Genomic DNA, 24,324 nt, shown 5'->3' with positions numbered 1-24,324 from the left:
TACATACCCACCCTCATACATACACAGACACACATGTTCTTCCATCCCTTCATTGTCCCAATATTATTACAGTTGATTCTCATTATTTGTGGTAGTTTTCTTCTTCTTCTTTTTTTTTTTTTGTGGAAACGCTGCAAGGCTTGCGGGATCTTAGTTCCCCCACCAGAGATTGAACCCGCACCCTCGGCAGTGAAAGCACGGAGTCCTAACCACTGGACCACCAGGGAATTCCCTGTGATAGTTTTGTTCTACAAAGTTGCTGCGAACATTGAATTAGCAAGTACTGAACCATTGTTCCTAGGGAAAATACAGGGTTAGGTTCTTGCCAGCCTCTGATCACATTTTCATCAACCAGTCAATACATAATCTTGTTTCGTGTGTATTCTGTTTAGAGACACATCATTTAATATATATTGTTGATTCATTACTGTCGAACTCACTGCCAGCAACATTATAACTCATGCCTGAACAAAACGTATCTAATATGTGTATCTTCTCCATAAGGCACATCACAGCCTTCTTGTACTTAGGAACACTAGACAGCATTTCAGCATTATGCCTGGGGCCCATTTTAAACAGCAAAATCAACAACAAAAAGCACAAAGACACCAAAAAATGTGGCATTAAATAGACTGCCAAAAGGATGCTTGTTTATAATGTGAATTAAACAACTTTATGTATTTTTGTCTGGAGTTATTGATTGCCTTCGTATTGGTTAGTTTTCTATGTATTTATCTCTACTTCAAAGCCAAACTCCACAACATTTGTCTCTCTCTCCTCTAATATTTATGGCATCAGATGGGCTTTCAGTTTCATCTTTTTGGAGAAGTCTCTCTTTTAGCCTCCGATCTGTCCAGGCTGGTCTAGTTGCTCTCTCTACTTGGTGGGCAGCCATCACACCAGGCTTGCTCCTACCCATCTTCCTGAGGATTAGCATCGCTTCTATCTTGGGTTGGATACCCTGTTTCCTGGGTCCCTGATAGTCCTCTTCCTTGGTTTACTCCTTTAATTAGTTGGAACATATCTTCATTAGCTTTGGGAGAAATCATGTATAGAAATTTAATTTTTTGAGACCCTCCATGTATGAAAATATCTTTATTTCCACACTCACACTTGACTGATGGTCTGGGTATAGACTTCTAGGTTGGATATTATTTTCCTTCAAAATTGAAGGCATTTCTTATTTTCTTCTCACATCATGGTTATTGTTGAGAAGACTAAAACTCTCTGATTCCTGATCCTTTGCAGTGACTTTTTTTTTTTTTTCCTTCTGGAAGCTTGTGGGATCTTTTCAAGATGGTGGGTTATTTCCATCCATTGTATGATCTGTTGGTGGGTTTCAGGTCAAGGAAGTTTTCTTGATGTTATCATTGGTGATTTCCTCACCTTTATTTCCTTTGTTCTTCTTCGAACTCCTATTATTGAGTGCCTGGAACAATGTCTAGCTTGATAACATTTATTGAATGAATATGATGTTGGATCTTCTGGACTGGTTCTCTAATTTTCACATCTTTTTTCTTTCTTAACATCTTTATTGGAGTATAATTGCTTTACAATAATGTGTTAGTTTCTGCTTTATAACAAAGTGAATCAGCTATCTTCTTATCTTTTTTATTTTCCATCTCTGTCGTTTTATCCTACCTTCTATGATATTCCTTCAAATATATCTTTCAGTCCTTCTATTAATGTTTAACTTATGCCCTCACATTTAAAATTTTTTATTATGATTATTCTTTGTTCAAATTAATAGACTATTTTAATTGATTTTTAATTATGTTTTTTCTTTTTTATATAGACTTTATTTTTTATTATCAGTTTTAGGTTTACAGAAATTAAGCAGAAAGTACAGAGAGTTCCCATACACGCCCTTACTCTCCCCTGCAGTTTCCCGTGTGTTTTTTTTTTTTTTTTTCGCGGTACGCGGGCCTCTCACTGTTGTGGCCTCTGCCGTTGCTGAGCATAGGCTCCGGATGCGCAGGCTCAGCGGCCATGGCTCACGGGCCCAGCCGCTCCGCGGCATGTGGGATCTTCCCGGACCGGGGCACGAACCCGCGTCCCCTGCATCGGCAGGCGGACGCTCAACCGCTGCGCCACCAGGGAAGCCCTCCTCTGTTTTTAATATCTCTTATTAGTGTAGTACGCTTGTTACAATTGATGAGTCATTGTTGATACATGATTATTAACTAAGCCCCATATTTTTCATTAGGGTTCATGTGTATGTTGTACATTCTTTGTGCCCTCACATTTAAATTTTCCAGGATCTTTTATTTTATTCCCTGAAAGCTTTTATATAGCATCCAATTCTTCTTTCATGGATGCAGTATATCTTCGTACATTTTCAAGGATATTAATGACTTTATTAGTTTTTTTCTCTTTGCACAATCTCTTTTTCCTCAAAGATTTTCTTCTTTGTTTATTTTAGTCTCCATCATCGCTATTAGAGGAAATCCCCAGGAGTCTGGTAGTCCTTGGCTGTAAAGCCAATTAGAAGCTCTCAGCATGGATGTGTGTAGGGGGTGAGGGGGTCTTGTCAACTGAGCTTCATGATGGGGTCACCTGGCCAGGTGGTGCTTTGGGGAAAGTCCAGTGCACTGTCTTTGGGTCTTTCCTCCAGGCCTGGGCACAGGCCGCACCAGCAGCATCCCAGGAACACAGCGGGGAAGAGGGCTGGAGGCTTGGCATCTGGCAAGTAAACATTCACTTAACACCCATTTGCAGGGAGGTGCCCCACCCAGAAAGCCTCCTGTGGACGGACTTTCAGTCTTCTCCTGGGTGGCCACTTTTTTTTTTTTTTTCAATTGAGATACTGACATATAACGCTCTGTTAGTTTCAGGTGAGCAACATAATGATTTGCTATTTGCATAAAGGTTTCTCCTGCTACCCGCAAATAGAGCATTCCTCTGAAACCTTTCATAAACCTAAATGGTGTAAAGGGAAGAAGCAATTACCTTAGGATGCATCTTGCTAATGGGTGCACAGAATAAACTGAGATAAAGTTCAGATGCTCACAGACACAGTTCAAAGCTATGGCAGCTTGATGCTGGGATGTGGGTGTAGTTCCCAGGGACGGAGCCTGGCAGTGCCTCTCTCACTGCTTTGGGTGCGCGCTGCCCCTATAACAGCTCCCTGCAGAACAAACACCGAACACTATTTTTACTTTTTGCCTTTCATTGTAAAAGCGAAAATCCTCTTTGGATTTCTTTCGGTTAGCAAAAACAGGTACTAATTTTTGTCTTTCACAAAAGAGAAGCGGCATTAAAGTGAAATTTTGAAAAGTAGGGGATGCTGGTATGTTGTGAAATGATCGCCACTGTAAGTCTAGCTCACCTCTGTCACCGTACATAGTTACGAACATTTTTTTCTTGTGAGGAGAACTTTTAAGATCTACTCTCTTAGCAACTTTCAAATGTGCCGTGAGGTATTATTGACTATAGTCACCATGTCGTACATTACATCCCCATGACATTTATTTCACAGAGGGGGCTTCTCAAACAGATTTCCATCAGTCCTCCACTGCAGCCCAGGACTCTGCTTTCCCCCCTCCTCCTGGGGCCTCCACCTCTCATGTGCTGCTGCCCAGCTTCCCAAAGTGGGGTGATTTGGTCTCCACTTCCATTTTCCCAGTCCTTGTGAGTTCACACTTAAGTCCTTTTACTGGCCGTTTTGGGAGGCACTGTCAACAGTCAGCGTCCGAGTGCTCAATCTGCCATCTTTGCCGCATGGTCAGCAGTAACTTTCCCCATTTACCTTTAGGGTCCTTCCTCATCCCTTGCATTGGGGGCGCCGTTCTTGTGTGCAGCCTTCTGTTGGAAGCTTCAGCTCGAGCCGTTGTTCGTCTAACCCCGCGCCTACTGCAGGATGTTTGGATTCTTTCCCATCTTCTGCTCACTGGAGGCTACAAATGAATAATGCGCCGTCATTTCCCCCGCGTGACTTTAACGTGTCAAAATCAGTATACCAGTTGGCGGAGCGATTCAGAGCCATGGAGAGACATTCCCGACCTTGGGCCGTCGCCTCCTACTCTCTGCTTCACTCACTCCTCTCCTCCCGCTGGCCTTTGCTCTCTTTTAAACCTGCCAATCTCCTTCCTGCCTCCAGGTCTTTGCACTCGTGGTGCCCTCCACCTGGAATACTTCCCCTCGAGCTTTTCCCGTGGTTGGCTCCTTCTCATCTTTCAAAGTTCAGTGCAAATGTCGCTTCCTCACACAAGGCTCCCCTGCCCCGTGGGTGAAGTCTGTCCTGGTCGAGCTTGATCACATCATCCTGTTGCTTTTTTCTTAGGAAACGTATACAACTGTCATTGTTTTTGTTTGCTTTCTCCTTGATTATTGACTGTAAACCCATAGCGGCAGGGATCACGCCTACCTTGGTCACCTGTGTGTCCCCATCCCTGTCATGATGTCCAGCATGTGGTGGTACTTTGTGGAGGTGTGCTGCACTTGTGGATCAGCTCCTCTGGGGAGGTGTTTCTCCACGAGGAGGCTTCAGCTGCAAGTAGTGGGAATCCCAACTAGAAGTGGCATCAACAGTAAAGCACATTTATAGCCATGTGCAATGGGGTATTGGGACATGAGGTGGCTTCTTCAGGCTGATCAATTTGTGTTCAGCATGTTATTATTGGCCCAAGTTCCTTCTGCCTTTCTGCTCTGGCATCCTTGCTTCAAAGGCTTGGCGTCTCCAGTTAGTTACCCTCATGGTCTCATATTGGCTGCTGTGGCTCCAGCCATCACATGCTGATAAAAGAAAGTGAACATGGGACTACCAGGCCCCATGTTGCAGGGGGTGTGAAAGGGGCTATTGTGATGGCGGGAGGTCTATGAGTTGGGCAGTGTTGGAGTTAGAGCCAGATTTCCAGAGCTTTGAACACTGAGCAGAAGACAGTCTTACGTTCCCAGGGAAGTGTTCTGAGCAGGGAAGCAGCACAGCTAGGCTGGGCTGCATGGAGGAAGAGGGTGGCTTGGTGAGGAGGGTTTGGGGCAGTCAGGCAGGAAATGCACTTGTTCCCATACAGTGGGAATGGCGACACACCCCCTCTGCTCCCTTGAATGGGGCACTGGGATGAGAGCGGTAAGGAAGATAGACAAAGGTTGGAGATGAAGCAGAGTGTGTTAGTTTCTTGTGGCTGTCATAACAATGTAGCACAAACTAGGGGACTTAAAACAACAGAAATTTATTCTGCCATAGTTGTAGAGGCCTGAAGTCTGAAATCAAGGTGTGGGCAGGGTTGGTTCCTTCTGGAGGCTCCGAGGGAGAATCTGTTCCATGCCTCTCTCCTAGCTTCTGGTGGCTTCCAGCAATCCTTGGCAGTTCCTTGGCTTGTGGTTGCATCACTCAGCCCAATCTCTGCCTCCGTCTTCGGATGGCCTTCTTCTCTATGTCTGTGTCTCCTCTTCTGTCTCTTAAAAGGACACTTGTCATTAGATTTAGGGCCCATCCTAAATCCAGGATGATCTCATCTGAAGATCCTCAACTTAATTACATCTGCAAAGACCCTTTTTCCACATAAGGGCTCATTCACAAGTTTGGAGGATCAGGACTTGGATGTATCTTTTTGGGGCCACCATTCACCCCACTACACAGAGAATGGGGCCTGGCCCAGGGTGGAGGCAGGAGACCAGGGGGAGGTGACTGCACCGTTTCAGGCTTGTGACGGTGGGGTCTTGGCCGTGCTTGTGAGATAACTGGATTCCAGCTAGTCTGCATTGGAGAAAGTCATTTGTTCTACCCATCCTTGAGGACCTCCTGTGCCCCACACCCTGTCTGGGCTTCGGGGATGCCATGGTCACCATGACACGCCATGAACGCACTAGATGATGCTTTTCCTGTCCTGTGGAGCCCACAGCCTAATGAGGGAGAAGGATCTCGAGAAGGAAATGAGGAAATAATTTAAACATCAGAAAGTGACAAGAAGAATACAGCACATGGGGGAGAGGCAAGGATAGTGCATGACTACTGCAGCCAGGGCGGTAGGTGTGGGGCATCCAGCACAGGTGGTCAGATGAGAAGGAGCCAACCGTGCAAAGACCTGGGGGGTGGAAGAGTTCTCCAGGCAGAGGGAACAGCAGGTGCAAAGCCCAGAGGCAGGACCCGACCCTCCTGGGCAGAGTAACGATGAACCCCTCTTTTTCAATCCTTCTTCTTGGTTGGGCACTTAATACATTTGACAGGTAGTAGGCTGAGAATTGCACTGTTGCCCCATTTACAGATGCACTGCTGTTGTGGGCCCTGCTTCCTCTTTGTAAATAGGACAATGGCAGTACCTACACTTTGCTGAGCTGGAGAACACTTGGAGCTTGTTATGTTCAGTCTCCTGATACTCCAAGTAAGGAAACTGAGGCCCAGAGAGGGCAGGGTCTGCCCAGGTGCCACAGCTGGTAAGCGGTGGAGTAGGATCTGAATCAAGGCCATTGACTCCAGGGCACTTTTTCTTTCTTCTGGGCTCTGCTGGGGCTCACAGCTCTGGGACAGACACTTGAGGAATCAGTGTTTGCACAAGGCCCTCAGATCATGTCCTGCCTCCTCCCCTGGACCATTACTCCCAGGGGATCTCCTGGGCTGGCCCCCGCTCTTGGAACTTGCTTGTTCCTCTTTCTTCCTTACAGGGTAGGCATGAGTCAAGTTGCTGGGCAGATAAAATGCTAATTCAACTCTGTTTTCTTACTGACAGTGCATACCTCCCTGGGGAGAGGATAGCAACAGAGTTTATTGAGAATGTAGGACACGCCAGGCCCTGTCCTTAGAAGTCTCCATCCATCTCTTTTGTCCCCTAATGACCTGGAAGGCATGGGATCTTATTGTCCCCATTAACCAGGAGGCCCAGAGAGGGATGTACCCACCCATGCCCACTGTATGAGTGTCCTGGGGCTGCCGTAACAAATTACCACAACCTTGGTAGCTTAAAACAAAAGGAGTTTGTTGTCTCAAAGTTCTGGAGACCAGAAGCCCCAAATCAGCTTCTGGGGGGGTCCAGGAGTCCTTGGCTTGGCTTGTGGCTGCATCACTCCAGTCTCTGCCTCTGTCTCCTCAGAGCCTTCTCCCTTGTGTCTTTGCGCTCTCTCTTCTTCTTCTTTTTTTTTTACTTTTTGGCTGTACTGCACAGCATGCGGGATCTTAGTTCCCCGACCAGGGATTGAACCCACGACCCCTGCAGTGGACGTGCAGTGTCTTAATCACTGGACCGCCAGGGAAGTCCCTTTCTCTTCTTGTAGAGATACCTGTTATTGGATTTAGGGCCCACCTAGGCAATCAGGATGACCTCATCTCATACTTACCTTAATTATATCTGCAAAGGCCCTGTTTCCAAATAAGGTCATAGTCTGAGATTCTGGGTGTACATGAATTTTTGGAGACACTCTTCAACAACTGCAGTCACACAGGCAGAAGAGACTGGGCTGCATTTGAGCCAGCCTGTGGGGCACCAGCATCGTCCTTACATTCTAGGCCCTGTTTCTAGTGCTGGGACTACATCCCTGGACACAATAGACAGATAGACAGGGTGCCTGCTCTCATGGAAAAAGACAAAAGAATTCAGGAAACCCACAAAGGAAGATGGCAGTTTTAGATTGTGATGATCACTTTGAAGGAATAAAACGATGGTGGTGGGGGGGGTGTGGGTGCTGGGAATGTATCAGTTACCTATGGCTGTGTAACAAATTACCCCTTTAACTAGGGGCTTAAAAAATGATCATTATCATCTCCTATGTCTAGGCTTCCTTACAGCTCAGTGCTGGGTTCCCAGGGCCAGTGTCCTGAGAGAGAGGGAAAGCGAGAGGGCATGAGGGCTCCTGCGTGCTGGGAAGAAGGTGTGCTGTCTTTGTGCCCTGGGCTCAGAAGTCACATAGCATCCCTTCTGCTACATTCTCTTCCTTAGAAGCAAGCTCCTCAGTCTGCCCACACTCAAGTGGATGGGAAATAGAACCCACCTTTTGAAGGGAGGACTGTCAAAGGGTTTGCAGGGATATTTTAAAATAGCCATACTGATCCAAGCGGGGCAGGGCTGGGAGGACCCCTCTGAGCAGGTGTCATTGGAGCTGAGAGGTGAAGGATGAGAAGGAACCGAGATGAGGGGCCTGGGGCAGAGTATTCCAGGCAGTGAGAGCTGGGCAAAGGCCCTGGGGCAGGAACCTCTGCCCTGCTGAAGATCAGGGAAGGAGGCAAGAGCAAGCTGGGGCAATGGAGGGTGATGAGGTGGCCAGATGCATGGGGCTGGGCCGTGCTGGGCCTCACAGGCCACAGGGAAGGCACTTGATTGAAAAAACAGTGGGAGCCTTAAAACATTATTTAAGAGAACTTTTTTGATTTTTGATTTTTTAAAAAAATTTTTTAAAATTTAGGGAATTCCCTGGGCGGTCCAGTAGTTAGGACTCCACACTTCCACTGCAGGGGGCCCATTCCAATCCCTGGTCAGGGAGCTAAGATCCTGCAAGCTGCACGGCACAGCCAAAAAAATTTTTTTAAATTTATTTAATTAAAATTTTAAATTAAATTTTTAAATTTTTATTTAATTTTTATTTTTATTTTTGTGTGTGTGTGTGGTACACGGGTCTCTGACTGTTGTGGCCTCTCCCGTTGCGGGGCACAGGCTCCGGACGCGCAGGCCCAGCGGCCGTGGCTCACGGGCCCAGCCGCTCCGCGGCATGTGGGATCCCCCCGGACCGGGGCACAAACCCGTGTCCCCTGCATCGGCAGGCGGACTCTCAACTACTGCGCCACCAGGGGAGCCCAAATATTTTTTATTTTTAAAATTTATTTTTTAAAAATCTGTGTTAAAAACATTTTACTATGGAAAATTTCAAGCTTACAGAAGTAGAGAGAATAATGTAATAAACCCATGTGCCCATCCCCCAGCTTCCGTGATCTTCATATGATTGTTTCCTCATCTCCACCCACTTCCTCCTGTGTCTGAATCTCAGTGGCACATCTTTCTATCTGTTAGTTTTCCAGGGTGTACATCTGGAAGGTAACGACTCCTGTTTTTAACCTTGCCACAGACAGTCTTCATGAGTTTCATTCATTCATTCATTTTTATTGTAGTAAAACACATATAATATAAAATTTACCATTAGGGACATTGAGTACATTCACAGTGATGTGCAACCATCAGCTCTATCTAGCTCCAGAACATTTCCATCACCCCAAAAGGAAACCCTGTCCCCATTAGCAGTTACTCCCCATTCTCCCTCCCCCAGCTCCTAGTAAACACCAATCTGCTCTGTCTTCATGGGTTGTTTTTGAGGTGTAATTTACATATAATAAAATGCACCTGTTCCAAGTGTTCATTTAGGATTTGGGGAACCACACCCAGGTAACCTTCCTGGGGGCAGAGTGAGGACCACCTGTCTCGGTCAGGGCAGAGCAAGCTGCTGTAACAAACAGGTCCCCACTTGACAGTGGTTTAACCCAGCACAAAGTTACCTCTCAGAGTCAGGTGGCAGGGCAGAGAGCCAGGTAAAGCCAGAAGACCACTTGTTTCTTGAGCTCCTGCACTGAGAAATTCTAGCTTTCTTGGTTCTGTGATCTAAAGCCATTTTTGTTTGCTTAAAACAACACAAACAAGTTCATGTCTCACTCATCTGACAGCCTGGCATCATCAGGGCTGGCTGCTCATCTCCACAGGGTCATTCAGGAACCTGGCTCCTTCCTACTGGGGTTCTATCTTCCCCTGGGGCCTCTGATCCCCTTGTCTCTACTGGCAGGTGAAGACAGAGGAGCAAGACACCTGCCATCAGGGCCTCTCGCTAGCCTGTCTTCTGGCCTCACCTGGGGCAGAGGCACCTCCTCCCCTGGGTGGGGCACACACGTGCTGGATGGCTCAGCCACCTGTGCCTAGTGCCATTGAGTAACTTGGGAGTGGAACAGACCCCCAGCTCAGGGGGTGGACCCCAGGGCCCGGCTGAGGCAGGCGGGGCATGAGGAGTCCAAGCTGGAGGCAGTGGGGGGTCAGCATGGGGCACTTGGGCTGCCCCAGGAGAGAAAAACAAGGATAGGACTGGGCCTGGCTCCCTCAGGGTCACCAAGCAAGCTGTGGCGGAGGAGGACAGGGTGACTCTGATTTACACTGCATGGCCTGGCCAGCTGTGAGAATCCGCCTACTTCTGGGCTGACTGGTAAATGGCCCTTTGCCCTTAGTTTCTCCGAGACCCAGCAGCCCAAGGGTCCTGATTGAACACTTGCCACCCTTGGGAACACAGGGACCTTCTCCTCCGCTTTCTCCACGTGGGGATGCTGAGGCTTGGGGTGGTCTCCCGGGAGCCGGGCAGGACCCTCAGTGACACTGTCCCCTCGTCCCCCCTCCCAGCGGCCTCTTCGTGCTGATGCGCGTGCGCCTGGAGCTGCGGTGGCACCAGCGCGCCCGCCACACCATCCCGCGGATCTTCCAGGAGGTGGTACGGCGGCAGCCTGAGCACCTGGCGCTGGTGGACGCGGGCAGCGGCGTGTGCTGGACCTTCGCGCAGCTGGACGCCTACTCCAATGCCGTGGCCAACCTATTCTGCCATCTGGGCTACACGCCAGGCGACGTGGTGGCCATCTTCCTGGAGGGCCGGCCTGAGTTTGTGGGGCTGTGGCTGGGTCTGGCCAAGGCGGGCATGGAGGCCGCGCTGCTCAATGTTAACCTGCGGCGGGAGCCCCTGATCTTCTGCCTGGGCACCTCGGGCGCCAAGGCCCTGGTCTTCGGACAGGAGCTGGCAGCGGGTGAGGCCGGGTGTGGGCAGCATCTCGGTGGGGGCCTGGGGCCGCCCAGGGCAGGGAGATGGTGCTTCCCCGGCCCTGGGAGGGGACCTGCCCGTCCTTGACCGTGACATATGTTTTGGGCCGCAGTGGTGGCCGAGGTGAGTGGACAGCTGGGCAAGAGCCTGGTCAAGTTCTGTTCTGGAGACGTGGGGCCCGAGGGTGTCTTGCCGGACACCCAGCTCCTGGACCCGCTGCTGAAGGAGGCCTCCACAGCCCCCCTAGCCCAGCCCCCTGGCAAGGGCATGGATGGTGAGTCCAGGTGGGATCCCCCCCTGCCGATGCCCACCCAGTCCCCTCGTCCGCCTCACGCCAGCCTCCGGTCCCCAACACCCACATCTCTCTTAGATCGACTCTTCTACATCTACACATCAGGGACCACGGGGCTGCCCAAGGCTGCCATCGTCGTACACAGCAGGTGAGGGGCCCGTGGGCATTGCCCCCAGCGCAGGAAAGCCACTCCAGTTCCTCTCTATGGCCTGATCCCCCCAACCCCCAGCTCCTTTTGGGGTCTTGTGGGCATCTTGATCCCAACTGGGTAAAACCCACAGCCCATCTCAGGACACCGTGCTGCCCTCTGCCCCTCCTCAGTCTCCTCCTGTCCCCACTCCTGCCCCCAACAGTCCCCTTCTCATCAGTGACCATAGCAAGGTTTAAAATCCTAAGTCAGACCTCCTCTGTGCCAAACCTCCCTGTGCCCTCCTTGGCCCTCAGAATAAAAGCCGTATTTGTGTTGTGCGGCTCCCGCCACTTCTCTGATGTCATTTTCCTCCTCTCCACCTCTCGCTCGCTCCCTCCTCGACCCCTCACACTTCCTCAAACCCGCCAGACTCCTTCTGGCCTCAGGACCTTTGCATATGCTCTGCGCTTCACCTGGGTGCCCTTCCCTAGCTCACCCTACAGCACCTTCTTGCCGGGCCTTAGCTCATGTGTCACCTCCCCAGGCAGGTTACCCCACCCTCCCTGGCTTTGTCCCCTTCAGCCTCTCTCTCTCCCTTTGCTCTATTATACCCCTCATGGCAGCAAGCACCATTTTCTTAATTTGTTGCATGTTCCTCTCCTGCCAGCCTATAAGGCCCCTATGAGCTGGGCTGGCTCGGCCTCAGTACGCAGCTCGCTCCCCCCACGCCATGCTTTTTTCGGGGGTGTGGGTCCCAGCCCCTGCACTCCCTGCCCCTGCAGGTACTACCGCATAGCGGCATTTACCCACCACTCCTACAGCATGCAGGCGGCAGATGTGCTCTACGACTGTCTGCCCCTGTACCACTCGGCAGGTACCACAGGGAAGCTTGGGCGGGGGAGGGGGCGGGGCATTGGGGACCCCTCATTGAGTCCACTCTGTGCAGGGAACATCATTGGCGTGGGTCAGTGTCTTATCTACGGGCTGACTGTGGTCCTCCGCAAGAAGTTTTCAGCCAGCCGCTTCTGGGATGACTGCGTCAAGTACAACTGCACGGTCAGGCCCCGCCCCCTCTCGCACCTCCAGCCCTCCGCCCACCCTCCCAAGTATATGGCTCTGAATGCCTCCCAGGGACTCGGTGGGGCTGGGAGGGGGCAGTCAGTGCTTCTGTGCTCAAGGCCCAGCCCGAGGCTAAACCTTCAACACGTAAACTCATTGGAACCTCACAGCTGCTTGGGAGCGCGAAAAGGCGTCATACCCATTCTGCAGGTGGAGAAACTGAGGCTTTTAATTGGACACAGACTGCCTGAGATCCTTAAGGTGCTGCCTTCCCTACTCCCTGTGCCCTGAAGGTCTTCCCTGCTGGTGGCTGCAGGGAAATGGGTGCAGTCACCGCGCTGGGCTGGTTAAGGCCACAAAGCCCAGGGCTTCCTGGTGGGATAGGCATGAAGCAGAGGTGGAGGGCATCCACTGTCCTGCAGAGCAGGTAGGGGGTAAGACAAATCCCTTCCTCTCCTCTCCCCTCCACAATGAGAGGAGAGCAGGCCTAGGATTTCAGTGCTGTGATGGGGGTGGAAATACAGGTGCCTAGTACCTTCCTCCAGGTGGAAGAAGGAGTGAGGAGGGGAGGGAAGGGGGTGTGTCCAGGGACTGGCAAATTGGCAGGTGCTGACCCCACCTTGAACAGGTGGGTCCCAGAGACGTTCAGCCACTTGCCCAGATCACACAGCTGGACAGGGTAGGGGGCTCTGGGCCGGGCATCCTGGGGGATCCCTCGGGGTGATGACTCTGCCCTGCTGTGCTTTTGAGGATTTTATGTTCTGCTTGGGGTGGTGGGGGGTGGTCTGGGGAAAACTGCTAATCTGAATCTTGAAAGAGAAGACAGTCCGTTTACTAACTTAACTCTTGAGAGTTGCAAATATACATAAATGTGGACAGAAAAGTTTAGGGGATTCCCAGGTATCCATCACTCGGCTCCAGAGGACATCAGATACCCTCTCCTGCCCCCTCCACGCCCCCAGCACATCCCTCCTTCTGTGTTGTTGTGAAGCAGCCCCAGACAGCAGCGTGTTTCCTGCATAGATATGTCAGTAAAACCTCTGAAAGCTGAGGATTGGTGTTTTTTTTTTTCAATTGAGGTGAAATTCACGTAAGATTAGCTTTTTTTGTTTGTTTGTTTTCAATTTTTGAACTATTTAGTTTTATTTATTTATTTATTTATTTATTTTTTGGCCACGCCTCACGGCATGCGGGATCTTAGTTCCCCAACCGGGGGTGGAACCCGTGCCCCCTGCAGTGGAAGGGCGGAGTCTTAACCACTGGGTCGCCAGGGAAGTCCCCAAGATTAGCTGTTTTAAAGTGGACACTTCAGTGGCGCTTAGTCCATTTACAGTGTTGTACAGTCACCACCTCTATGTAGTTCCAGAACATTTCCATCACCCCCAAAAGAACATGCTGTCCCCACTGGCAGTCATTCCCCATTCCCCTTCCCCCAGTCCCTGGCAACCATGAATCTGCTTTCTGTCTCTATGGGTTTGCCTGTTCTGGACATTTCTTATAAATGGGATCTCTGTGTGGCCTTTTGTGTCTGGTGAGGGCTGTTTTTAAAACAAGATTTGGGACTTCCCTGGTGGCGCAGTGGTTAAGAATCCGCCTGCCAATGCAGGGGACTTGGGTTCGATCCCGGGTTCGGGAAGATCCCACATCCCACATGCCACGGGGCAACTAAGTCCGTGCACCACAACTACTGAGCCTGCGCTCTAGAGCCCGGGAGCCACAGCTACTGAACCTGCGTGCCACAACTACTGAAGCCCGCGTGCCTAGAGCCCGTGCTCCATAACAAGAGAAGCCACCGCAATGAGGAGCCCATGCACTGCAACAAAGAGTAGCCCCCGCTCACCGCAACTAGAGAAAGCCCCCGCACAGCAACGAAGACCCAACACAGCCAAAAATAAATAAATTAATTAATTAAAAAAAAATGAAACAAAAGATTTGAAAGCAGGGTCTCAAAGAGATATTTGTACACCCATGTTCATAGCAGATTATTCACAATAAATAAAACATGGAAGCAATCCAAGTGTTCAGCAACAGAATGAATGGATAAGCAAAATGTGGTTCATCCCTACAGTGGACTATTATTCAGCCTTAAAAAGGAAGGAAGTTCCGACACAGGCTACAATATGGATGACCGTTGAGGACATTACGCTGAATGAAATAAGCCAATCGCAAAAAGACAAATACTCCATGATTCCACTTACATTGGGTACTCACAGTAGCTAAAATCATAGACAGAAAGTAGGATGGTAGTTGCCAAGGCCAGGGGAGGGGGGAATGGGGAGTTAGTGTTTACTGGGTATAGAGTTTCAGATTTACAAGGTAAAAATATTTTTGTGGGGGAGCTCCCTGGCAGTCTAGTGGTTAGGCCCCGACACTCTCACTGCTGAGGGACCGGGTTCTATCCCTGGTCAGGGAACTAAAATCTCAGAAGTCACGTGGTGTGGCCAAAAAAAAAAAAATTTCTGGGGATGGATAGTGGTGATGGCTGCTCAACAATGTGAATGTATTTAATACACTGAACTGTACCCTTAAAAATGGCTAAGATGGAAAAGAAATGGCTAAGACGGTAAATTTTATATTGTGTGTATTTGACCCCAATAAAAGAAAGAGTAGAAAAGAAGGAAAAAAACCCACAAACACATAACCTCAGTATCATTATCACAGCCAAAAAGTGCCAGTGATTTCTCAATTATCAGGAATCCGGACAGTGGCCTGATCCCCAGTGTTTTACCATGCCAAAATATGGGGGTTTTTTTGTTTCCGTATTTTTTTTTAAAATCAGTTTTTAGGTAAGACCCACACATTGCAACTAGTTGATGTTTCCTATAAGAATCCTTTCATCTGTAGGTACCCCTTGTCTCTCCCTCATTCTCCTCCCACCCCTCCTTGTAATTTATTTATTGAAGAAATGAAGTTTGGCCTGTAGTGTTTTCCCAGTCTGGGTATTGCTGGGAGGTCCTTTGACATGCTTCTCTCTCCCTGGCACTTCCTGTACCTTGGGAGTAGGGTCAAGCGTAGCGGGTTTTTTTTGTTTTGTTTTTTAACTACTTTTTAAAATTGACATATAGTTAATTTATACAATGTTGTGTTAGTTTCAGGTATACAGCAAAGTGACTCAGTTATATATATATATAAACATTATATATATATATATTCTTTTTCAGATTATTTTCCATTTTCCATTATAGATTATTACAAGATATTGAATATAGTTCCCTGTGCTATACAGTAGGTCCTGTTGTTTATTTTATATATAGTAGTGTATATATGTTAATCCCAGACTCCTAATTTATCTCTCCCACCCATCCCCTTTGGTAACCTTAAGTCTATTTCTGTTTCATAAACAAGTTCATTTCGATCATTTTTTTTTTTTTTTTTTTTTTTTGCGGTACGCGGGCCTCTCACAGTTGTGGCCTCTCCTGCTGCGGAGCAGAGGCTCCGGACGCGCGGGCTCAGCGGCCATGGCTCACGGGCCCAGCCGCTCCGCGGCATGTGGGATCTTCCCGGACCGGGGCACGAACCCGTGTCCCCTGCATCGGCAGGCAGACTCTCAACCACTGCGCCACCAGGGAAGCCCCATTTCTATCATTTTTTTAAGATTTCACATAGATGTGATATCATATGATACTTGTCTTTCTCTGTTTGACTTAGTTCTTTTTATATGATAATCTCCAGGTCGGCCCATGTTGCTGTAAATGGCATTATTTCATTCTTTTTTTATGGCTGAGTAATATTCCATTGTATATATATGTACCGCATCTTCTTTATCCATTCCGCTGTCAGTGGACACTTAGGTTGCTTCCATGTTTTGGCTACTGTAAGTAGTACTGCTATGAACATTGGGGTGCACGTATCTTTTCAAGTGAAGAGTGTTGTCCAGATATATGCCCAGGAGTGGGATTGCAGGATCACATGGTAACTCTGTGTTCAGTTATTTGAGGAATCTCTATACTGTTCTCCATAGTGGAAGCACAGCATCTCTCAACCACAGCAGTGTGGCTTTGGAGCCGCATCGTTCTCTGTGGTGAGGGCTGTCCTCTGCACTGTAGGTTATTTAACAGCATTTCTGTTCTAAAATCACTGGATGCCACTAGCACCCCACCTCCCAGCTGTGATCATTAAAAACGTTTCCAGACATTGTCAGGTGTCTTGACTGTGGTTGAGAACCACTGATCTAGATATTTGATCTCTTCAAGTCCTGCTTTTTTGGCAAGGGTTCCCTGTGGGTGATGTCATGTCCTCCACTGGGAGGCCTGTGGTGTCTGGCGGTCCCTCTCTTTGTCTTTGACATGCTGTGTCGCATTGGGCTTTGTTCACTGTCTCCGGGGCCCCTGAAATTCCATTCTGTTTCCTTGAAGGGGTATTTCTGTGACCAAGAGAAGGCACTGAGGGGCTCTTTAAGGAGTAGAGGATGGAATCCTCAAAGGTCAAGTTTAACAAGGATGCCAAAAAGACTTAAGAGCTTGCGTTTGGGTTTAGAAATCCCATCTCATGGCTGGCTGTAGGATGGGGGAAACTGTGTGGCTGTTTTATTTGCAGCAGTGGGCATGGCCCACTTAAAATGGCCCACTTAGCCATTTATTTCTTTTTATGTGTGTGTGCGGTACGCGGGCCTCTCACTGTTGTGGCCTCTCCCGTTGGCAGAAAGAGCCATCAGATCAACTGCCCAGCCATCTTCATGGGGCTGTGATCTCCCCTTTTTTAGCGCATAAAGCTGATGGGCAGGCGACAGGTAAGTCAACCCATCATCCATCCATGGGTGTATAGTTCCTGTGTCTCCCCATACCCACTTGGGTGTGTACATTTGGTGTATGAGGTCACTCTGACTCGGGAGTTGTAGTGGGGGTCCCAGGTTGACAGTTCACTGCCAGCTTCTTTCCAGGTACTGCCCTGCAGGCAGGAGGTCTCGGCTGGGGCACCTGGTGTCTGCCTCTCTGAGCTGACCTGTGTTGTCTTCCCTTCAGCCCTGGGTCTGTCCGAGGGTCCAGGCCAGAGTAAAGATCAGCTGTCTGGCTCTCAGTATGTAGATGTGGCCTCAGGGCCACAGGGTCATTGAAACCTTCAGCTGCCTCAACTGTGGCTGTGTTGTCCCTTCCCCAGCCTGGTTTCTGGAGAGGACATCTGTGAGCTGCTCAGAGTGTGGCTGTGTCTACCTGTGATGGTCTGGAGGGCAGCTATGTATTTAGGCAGGACTTTGTCAGTTGACAGGTAAAACCAAAACCCTAAACCCAGCCCTAACCTCAATTCTGGCTTTCTTGAGGAAAGGGATTTATTAGCTTATGGAACCGAGGAGGCCACATGGTGGACAGCTTCAGGCACACCTTGATCAAGGAAGGCCTCTCTCTCTCTCTCTCTCTCTCTCTCTTTCTTGTTTTCCTCTTCCTCTTGTTTTCTTCTTTCCTTAGTGGGTGGCTTCCTCCCCAGCCCTGCTTCTCCAGGAGTGTTCCCCGCAGTTCTAGTTGAGAAAGAGCCTGTCTTCCCACCAGTCCATTAAAAGTCTCAGGGCTGATTCTCATTGGCTTAGCTGTGGTCACATGCTTATCCTTGAACCAATCAGTGTCTGGGGATGGACTGGAATGATTGGCCAGGCTGTATGACTTGTTCTGTCCTGGAGATGGGGTGGGCTGGGCCACACCCAAAGCACATGAGGGAGCCTGGGGGCAGAGGGAGAGAAACCATCAGGGTCTCTGATCTTGCCTTGCCTGGGGCTTGCTTCCTGGTCAGCAGCGGGTGATCTTGGGCCACCTGTGCCCCCTCTCCGGGTCTCAGTACCTTCCTCTCCAACATGGAGTCTCAGGAAGATGAAACAAATGAGCTCTCTGATTGGCTGGCAGTGAGCGCTCAGTGCACTTGTATTTATCAGATCCTTATTAAGTCCTGCTTAGGGAATACCTCTCAGTCACGGTGACATTTGAGCCGAGACCTGAGGACCCAGGTGCATCTGGGGGAAGATTGTTCTAGGCAGAGGGCACAATATGTGCAAAGGCCCTGAGGAGGAGACCCACGTGGCAGAGCCGAGTGAGCATAGGAGTTAGAAGGACAGGGGGCAGTGAGGGCAGCAGGGTCACATGGAATTGATCACAGGTCGAATTTTTTGTACTTCATCTAGTGAGTACTTTGAAGCTGTACTGATTGCCATGGTGGTTAATTCTGAACATGTAACTGCTTCATTGAGACTCTGGAGCCAGGATGCCCAGATACATATCAAATTTTACCACATTATCAGCCTTGGTGGTTACTTACTGTCTGTGAACCTCAGTTTCTCCATCTGTAAAATGGGGAGGGTATCATTAAGAAGCCGTCCTGGAGATGAGGACTCAAGGGCACCTGGGGTATCTGGGACTTGACCCCAGGGGGTGGAGCCACAAGACAGGGAGAGAAGGAGCCCAGGGGGCGGTGCGGGGGGGGGGGCGGGCAGTGAGTAGGTGACTCCATGGGCAACTGGGGCTGGGTCCCTGCTGTGACTTCAGGGAGGCAGCGAAGAGCATGCATGTGAGAGTGGTCCCACCCCAGGATCAGGACTGTGGGCGCCCTGAGCTCAGATGGTTGGGGCTCTAGGGAACAGTGTAGAGCACATCGCCTCTGGGCTGAGGGTTGCCCTGTGGAGTGTCAACGCCACGGCTCACCTTCCTGCCTGCGTGCACCACACGTGGTGTCCCCAGAAAGCAGCGGAGGGGATAGAGGGACCGCTGGAGGGGCATGGGGGATGCGATGCATCCACTCAGATGGAAGGAGCGTTGGGGATTGAGGGAATGGATAGGCCTGGTCTGTTTCCTTGCTATCATCATCTTTAAGGCCGTTTTGTTCCTAGCGCCCAGGTTGGAGTGGGGGAGGTCGCTGGGTCTGGGGGTCTCTGGCCCGCGGCAGCTTCCACCCCCAGCCGGCTCCTCTCTGCTCCGGTGCAGGCGCCCACTGCTCACTTCCCACCCACCTAGGTGGTCCAGTACATCGGGGAGATCTGCCGCTACCTGCTGAAACAGCCGGTGAGCGAGGCAGAAGGGCGGCACTGCGTGCGCCTGGCGGTGGGCAACGGGTTGCGGCCAGCCATCTGGGAGGAGTTCACGGAGCGCTTCGGCGTGCGCCAGGTCGGCGAGTTCTACGGAGCCACGGAGTGCAACTGCAGCATCGCCAACATGGACGGGAAGGTGGGCGCGGGCGGGGCGGCCCGGCCCGGGCAGGTCTCGGGGTTCAGGGATCGCTGCTACCTATGCCTCGCCGGCCCCGTGTCCCCAAAGAACAGCCTGGAGTGTGGTGGGCAGTTCGGCCAGGGCACTCGGATGCTTTCTTCTTTCTGGCTTGTCCAGTCACGTGACCGTCGCCCCTGAGTTCAAATTCACAGCGTGACTGTGTTGTCCTGGGCAAGCACCTCAGCCTTTCTGAGCCTCAATTTCTAGCAGTGGAGGTGGCAGGGGAGAGCAGGGCTCTGGGGGGGTCCAGGGCCAGAAATGGGGTGCTGATCTCCTCCTACTGGGCAAGTCACTCAGACTCCTTGGGTCTTCGTTTCCTTATCTGTAAATGGGGTTAACAACTTATTAGGTTTGTTCTAATCACCCAACGTCATGAGCTCAGCACAGCACCCCTTCCCCGTGCAGCAGGCACTCTGCAAACAGATGCTTTTATGATTAATAATTATTATCTCCACTCTGCCCTCTCAGGACCCTCCTTCTCCCTTATTAAGCCCTTCCCATCCAAAGTCAGGAACAGAGAACGAGAAGAATAATACATCACCCTAGGGGGTAGGGGTTCTTTCTGTCTCTCGCTGCTGGGTCCCCAGCACCTGAGGACAAGGCACAGTCCCCATCACGCACATCTCTTGAACGGACGGTCCCAGAGCACACTCTGGCCGTACCAGCAGAGGTTGCCGCTCTAACAAATATACCCAACCGTGTGCAGCGGCAGAAACCCATTCGGCCTTTCTGCTCATAGAACTGAGCCAGGCAGGGTGACATGCAGTGGGCAGCGGGCAGAAGCTCTGCCAGTGTCCCTACATGGCTTCAGGATCACTTTGGCCATCCACTTCCTGCCAGCCTGGAAAGTTTTAAGGACCAGGAAGTGGCGGCCGGCTGGCAGGTCTCCTCACATGACTGCAAGGGAGGCTGGGAAGGTGGGAGAGGGGGGCACGATTCCTGGCAGGATGCTGCACTTAATACCCCCATCTTTCAGATCATCCAAGGTCACAGAGTTGGGTGACACTAGGGAGTGCTAATTCCAGGCCCTGGGGCAGGAGAGGCAAGGTGTGTGTGTGGGGGGCGGGGAGGACACCGTGTCACCCCGGGGCTCCTCGTTGACTCGGCTGGCCGCATCCCAGGTCGGCTCCTGTGGCTTCAACAGCCGCATCCTGCCCAATGTGTACCCCATCCGACTGGTGAAGGTCAATGAGGACACCATGGAACTACTGCGGGATGCCCAGGGCCTCTGCATCCCATGCCAGGCCGGTGAGCAGGGTCCCGCCCAGTCCCCCGGGGAGCCGGGGCCCCCCGCCTCCTGCCCGCCCAGCACAGCCCGAGCGCCGCCTCCTCCCTAGGGGAGCCCGGCCTCCTCGTGGGCCAGATCAACCAGCAAGACCCTCTGCGTCGCTTCGATGGCTACATCAGCGAGAGTGCCACGAGCAGGAAGATCACCCACAGCGTCTTCCGCAAGGGTGACAGCGCCTACCTCTCAGGTGTGCAGACCCTGGGGGCTGGCCGTAGGGATGGCAGGTCGCCGTCTTACCTCCCCCTCTCCTCTCTGCCAGGTGACGTGCTGGTGATGGATGAGCTGGGCTATATGTACTTCCGGGACCGCAGCGGGGACACCTTCCGCTGGCGTGGGGAGAACGTCTCCACCACTGAGGTGGAGGGCGTGCTGAGTCGCCTGCTGGGCCAGACAGATGTGGCCGTGTACGGGGTGGCCGTGCCAGGCAAGCTGGGGGCTCTGGGGGTGGTTCTAGGGTCCTGGGAGCAGCCCCGGAGGAGCCCAGTCAGGAGGAGCTTGGAGGTACAGGTACCCTTGTAGGCAGGACCTAAAGCAGTGCACAACCTGGACAACTGCACCCGACAGGGTGGCGGCCTGGATCTGGAATCTCTCCTCATGCCTGATGTTGAGCCTCAGTTTCCTCATCCAGAAAATGGGCTCATGAAATCAGCCGTGGCTCAGGGCCGCAGGGAGTGCAGCAGGAGCTCCATAAAATGTTTGCTGCTTTGGCGAGCATTATTCCAGGTGGAAGGGACCGGAGGTCAGAAGCCAGGGGCCACCGTTGGAGGGTGGATCTGGTCCCATGGAGGGGCGAAGGGTGGTGGTCTCAGCCAAACCTCTGTCTCCAGGGGTGGAGGGCAAAGCAGGCATGGCGGCCATTGCGGACCCCCACGGACAGCTGAGCCCCAATGCCCTGTACCAGGAGCTGCAGAAGGTGCTGGCACCCTACGCACGGCCCATCTTCCTGCGCCTCCTGCCCCAGGTGGACACCACAGGTGCGGCCCCCTGTCTCTTCGTGTATCCATCTGTCTTTTAGTTCCTCAGTCATTTACTTATTTGTCCTAGTTCAGTCCCTGTGCCAGGTCCAACGTAATGGTTCATGGCCAGCCGGCACTGTGGGCCAAGCCCTTTTCTTGTTTTATTTACATACTTATTTCTTTCTGTTTCTCACTCGCACTCCCACTGGGTATCCTGCAGTATTGGGTGCGTTTCTTTATATTCAGCATTTTTTCTGATGACTAGGAAATTTGAGCAAATCATCTCACACCTCTGAGGTTTCCTCTGCTGTAAATCACCCTTCGTATCTTTGACCCGTCTTTGTATTGCCTCATCTTTCTTTGTGATTTACGGAAATTTCCCGTAATAGTCTAGATGTTAATTCCATAGTGGTTTCAGACCTTCTACATCTCTTCTGTTTTGGAATCTCTTAACTCTGTCCATGGTGCCCTTTATTGAAAAGGCGCCTCTAATTTTGATACAAACTTAAACACCACCACCACTACCACCTCTGCTTTTTCAATTTTGTGGTTTGTGCTTTTGGAAGGCAGCTATGCTCACCACTCTGCCACCAGTGCACACAGGTTTGTGCTTTTGAAGTTTCATTTGAAAAGAAAAAAAACCTTCCCAACTCTAGAGCACACAGGGATTCTCCCTCCATTTTTTTCTACCAACCCTAACCCTGTCTTTCACAAAACCCTTCTTTAATAGTCTACCGCAGGGAGTGCACACTTTTTCTTAAAGTCCCAGATGGTAAATATTTTCAGTTGTGGGCCACAGCCTCTGCAGCTGTAGGGCAAAAGCAATAGTAAACAGTGTGTACGTGAATGGGCGTGGCCCACCTCGAATGGTGGGCTGAATCTGGCCCGTGGGGTGGGCCATGGGCCTATAAGTTGCTGACTCCTGACCTACTGTGTGACAGAGCCAGCCCTGTCACCTTCTTGGTCTTGTGGGGGGTCGGCACGTGACCAGGCAGGGGGTACACAGAGCTTCAGGCCATGATGAGGGTGGTCAGGGAGGCCTCCCTGGAGGAGAGGGCATGAAGCTGAGATCCAAAGGCCAGGGGGGAGTCAGGCAGGCAAAATGGGGAAGAATGTTCCTAGCAGAGGCCTCTTCAGAGGCCTGGAGGTGCAGGACAGGATGGCGAGTTGCGGGGGGGGGTGGATTCCTGGAATCCCCCTGCCGAGTCCCCACCCCACCCCACTTCCACCCCCACCCCCATCCCCACAGGCACCTTCAAGATTCAGAAGACGAGGCTGCAGCACGAGGGCTTCGACCCACGCCAGACCTCAGACCGGCTCTTCTTCCTGGACCTGAAGCAGGGCCACTACCTGCCTCTGGATCAGGGTGTCTACACCCGCATCTGTTCGGGTGCCTTCTCCCTCTGACGCTCTTCCTCGGCCCACCAGAGACTGCACCAGGCCCAGCAAGCGAGGGGGGCTTGAGCCAGACAGCCCTGCCCCGTCCTGGGGGCAGAGAAACTGGATCCCGGGAGGAGCCTGTATTTCCCGCCTTCACCCTCCTCCTCTCCTCCTCTGGTTGCCCCCTGCCTGTCTTCCACTCCTGTGTCTGTGTGTGTGTCTGTCTCTGCGCCCTGCTTCTCGGCCTCCCTCCTGTCCCTGACTGCCCTCACCTCTCTCCTCCATCTTTCCTCCCCTGCCCTCTTCCTGCCGAAAGTAGAACAGACATTTCCTGGGAGCTGGGGTCTGTGCGGAGGCCCAGCTGCCTTGGGGGCCTCCGCGGGTCCTCCCCACTGGGTGGTAAACCCGAGTGGGGCCTCTCCACCTCCCTCTCAGCTGTGCCTTAACAAGGCCCACCCAGCCCAGACCTCCCTAGGCTGCTAGATTCCTGGACGTTGTAGCACTGCATGAGCTCCAGGCAGGCCCTCCACTCTCCTTGCTGAACTGAGGAGCCGGGGGTGTCTGCCTGGCCAGCCCGGGAGTAGGGGGGCCTCGGCCAGGGGTGCAGGTCAACGGGAAATCTCTCCCCGGCCGGGCCAATTGCCTTTTGCACTTCCTATCCCTGGTGGGTCTCCCTTGCCTTGCCTGCCCTTCCTGATACCCCAGAAACTTCTGGAACTGACTGTGACCACTTGGATGTTTCCCCTGCCCAGATGTCCCTGTTCAGGCGTCTCCACGGAGCTTCTGCTGGAGGGGCCCTGAAGATGGCTCTGGGTGGCTCTCGGCCCACTGCTCAGATGCTCACCCTGGCAGAGGCCTCTTGGGGATCCTACCTGGTGTGGCTGCTGGAGGGACACACGGGAGTGGCAGCAGTGGGGTTGGGAGAAGCCTCCAGGCCAGGGGTGGCATCTGAGATGGCCTCTTGGGCCTCAGGCATTCCAGCCTATTGAATGTTCCGCTAGCCTTGCTAGTGACAGCTCGGACCCTGGGTTGGTGACATCCCGAGACAACCCTGCCAGGATGGCTCGGACATCCCCATCAGCTTCGTCGATGGCTCAGCCTGGACACCCACCGTTGGGGCCTGCCACCTAAACTGCCCCTCTGTCCCTGCCTCCGGCAGCACCGTCCCGCACCTAGAACAGCAAGGCCAGTAGCAGGTGACCCCATGCTGTTTTGCACGGGCCTTTCTAAGCACTGAGATTTTGTTTCCTAGCTGAATTTAAGAAATAAACCTGCAGAGTGTCTGGTGCCTGATGGGAACTCAGTCACTCACCGTTTGTCCCCACGTG

At 51.7% G+C, this 24,324-nt stretch overlaps 1 protein-coding gene across 7 annotated transcripts in view; it reads left to right on the top strand.

Moving 5' to 3' along the window:
- SLC27A1 (solute carrier family 27 member 1) overlaps window positions 1–24,324 on the top strand; it is a 31,228-nt gene extending 6,904 nt beyond the window's left edge. For 3 of the 7 annotated variants that reach the window (XM_032627939.1, XM_032627941.1, XM_032627937.1), the window contains exons 3-14: window positions 10,299–10,693; window positions 10,820–10,981; window positions 11,078–11,147; window positions 11,912–12,003; window positions 12,076–12,185; window positions 19,121–19,330; window positions 20,494–20,620; window positions 20,710–20,847; window positions 20,920–21,084; window positions 21,289–21,399; window positions 21,488–21,634; window positions 22,866–24,324. In XM_032627939.1, the coding sequence (XP_032483830.1) occupies window positions 10,299–10,693; window positions 10,820–10,981; window positions 11,078–11,147; window positions 11,912–12,003; window positions 12,076–12,185; window positions 19,121–19,330; window positions 20,494–20,620; window positions 20,710–20,847; window positions 20,920–21,084; window positions 21,289–21,399; window positions 21,488–21,634; window positions 22,866–23,023 (1,885 nt within the window). In that variant the 3' untranslated portion in view covers window positions 23,024–24,324. Of the gene's footprint in view, window positions 1–10,298; window positions 10,694–10,819; window positions 10,982–11,077; window positions 11,148–11,911; window positions 12,004–12,075; window positions 12,186–19,120; window positions 19,331–20,493; window positions 20,621–20,709; window positions 20,848–20,919; window positions 21,085–21,224; window positions 21,400–21,487; window positions 21,635–22,865 lie in introns of those variants that run through there. The other 4 variants (XM_032627938.1, XM_032627936.1, XM_032627942.1 and 1 more) reach the window with 4 other exon arrangements.

This window comes from Phocoena sinus, chromosome 3, assembly GCF_008692025.1.
Source record: "Phocoena sinus isolate mPhoSin1 chromosome 3, mPhoSin1.pri, whole genome shotgun sequence".
Lineage (NCBI taxonomy): Eukaryota > Metazoa > Chordata > Mammalia > Artiodactyla > Phocoenidae > Phocoena > Phocoena sinus.
The sequence above is the reverse complement of the archived record's forward strand: the minus strand, read 5'-3'. Positions and strand labels throughout refer to the sequence as shown.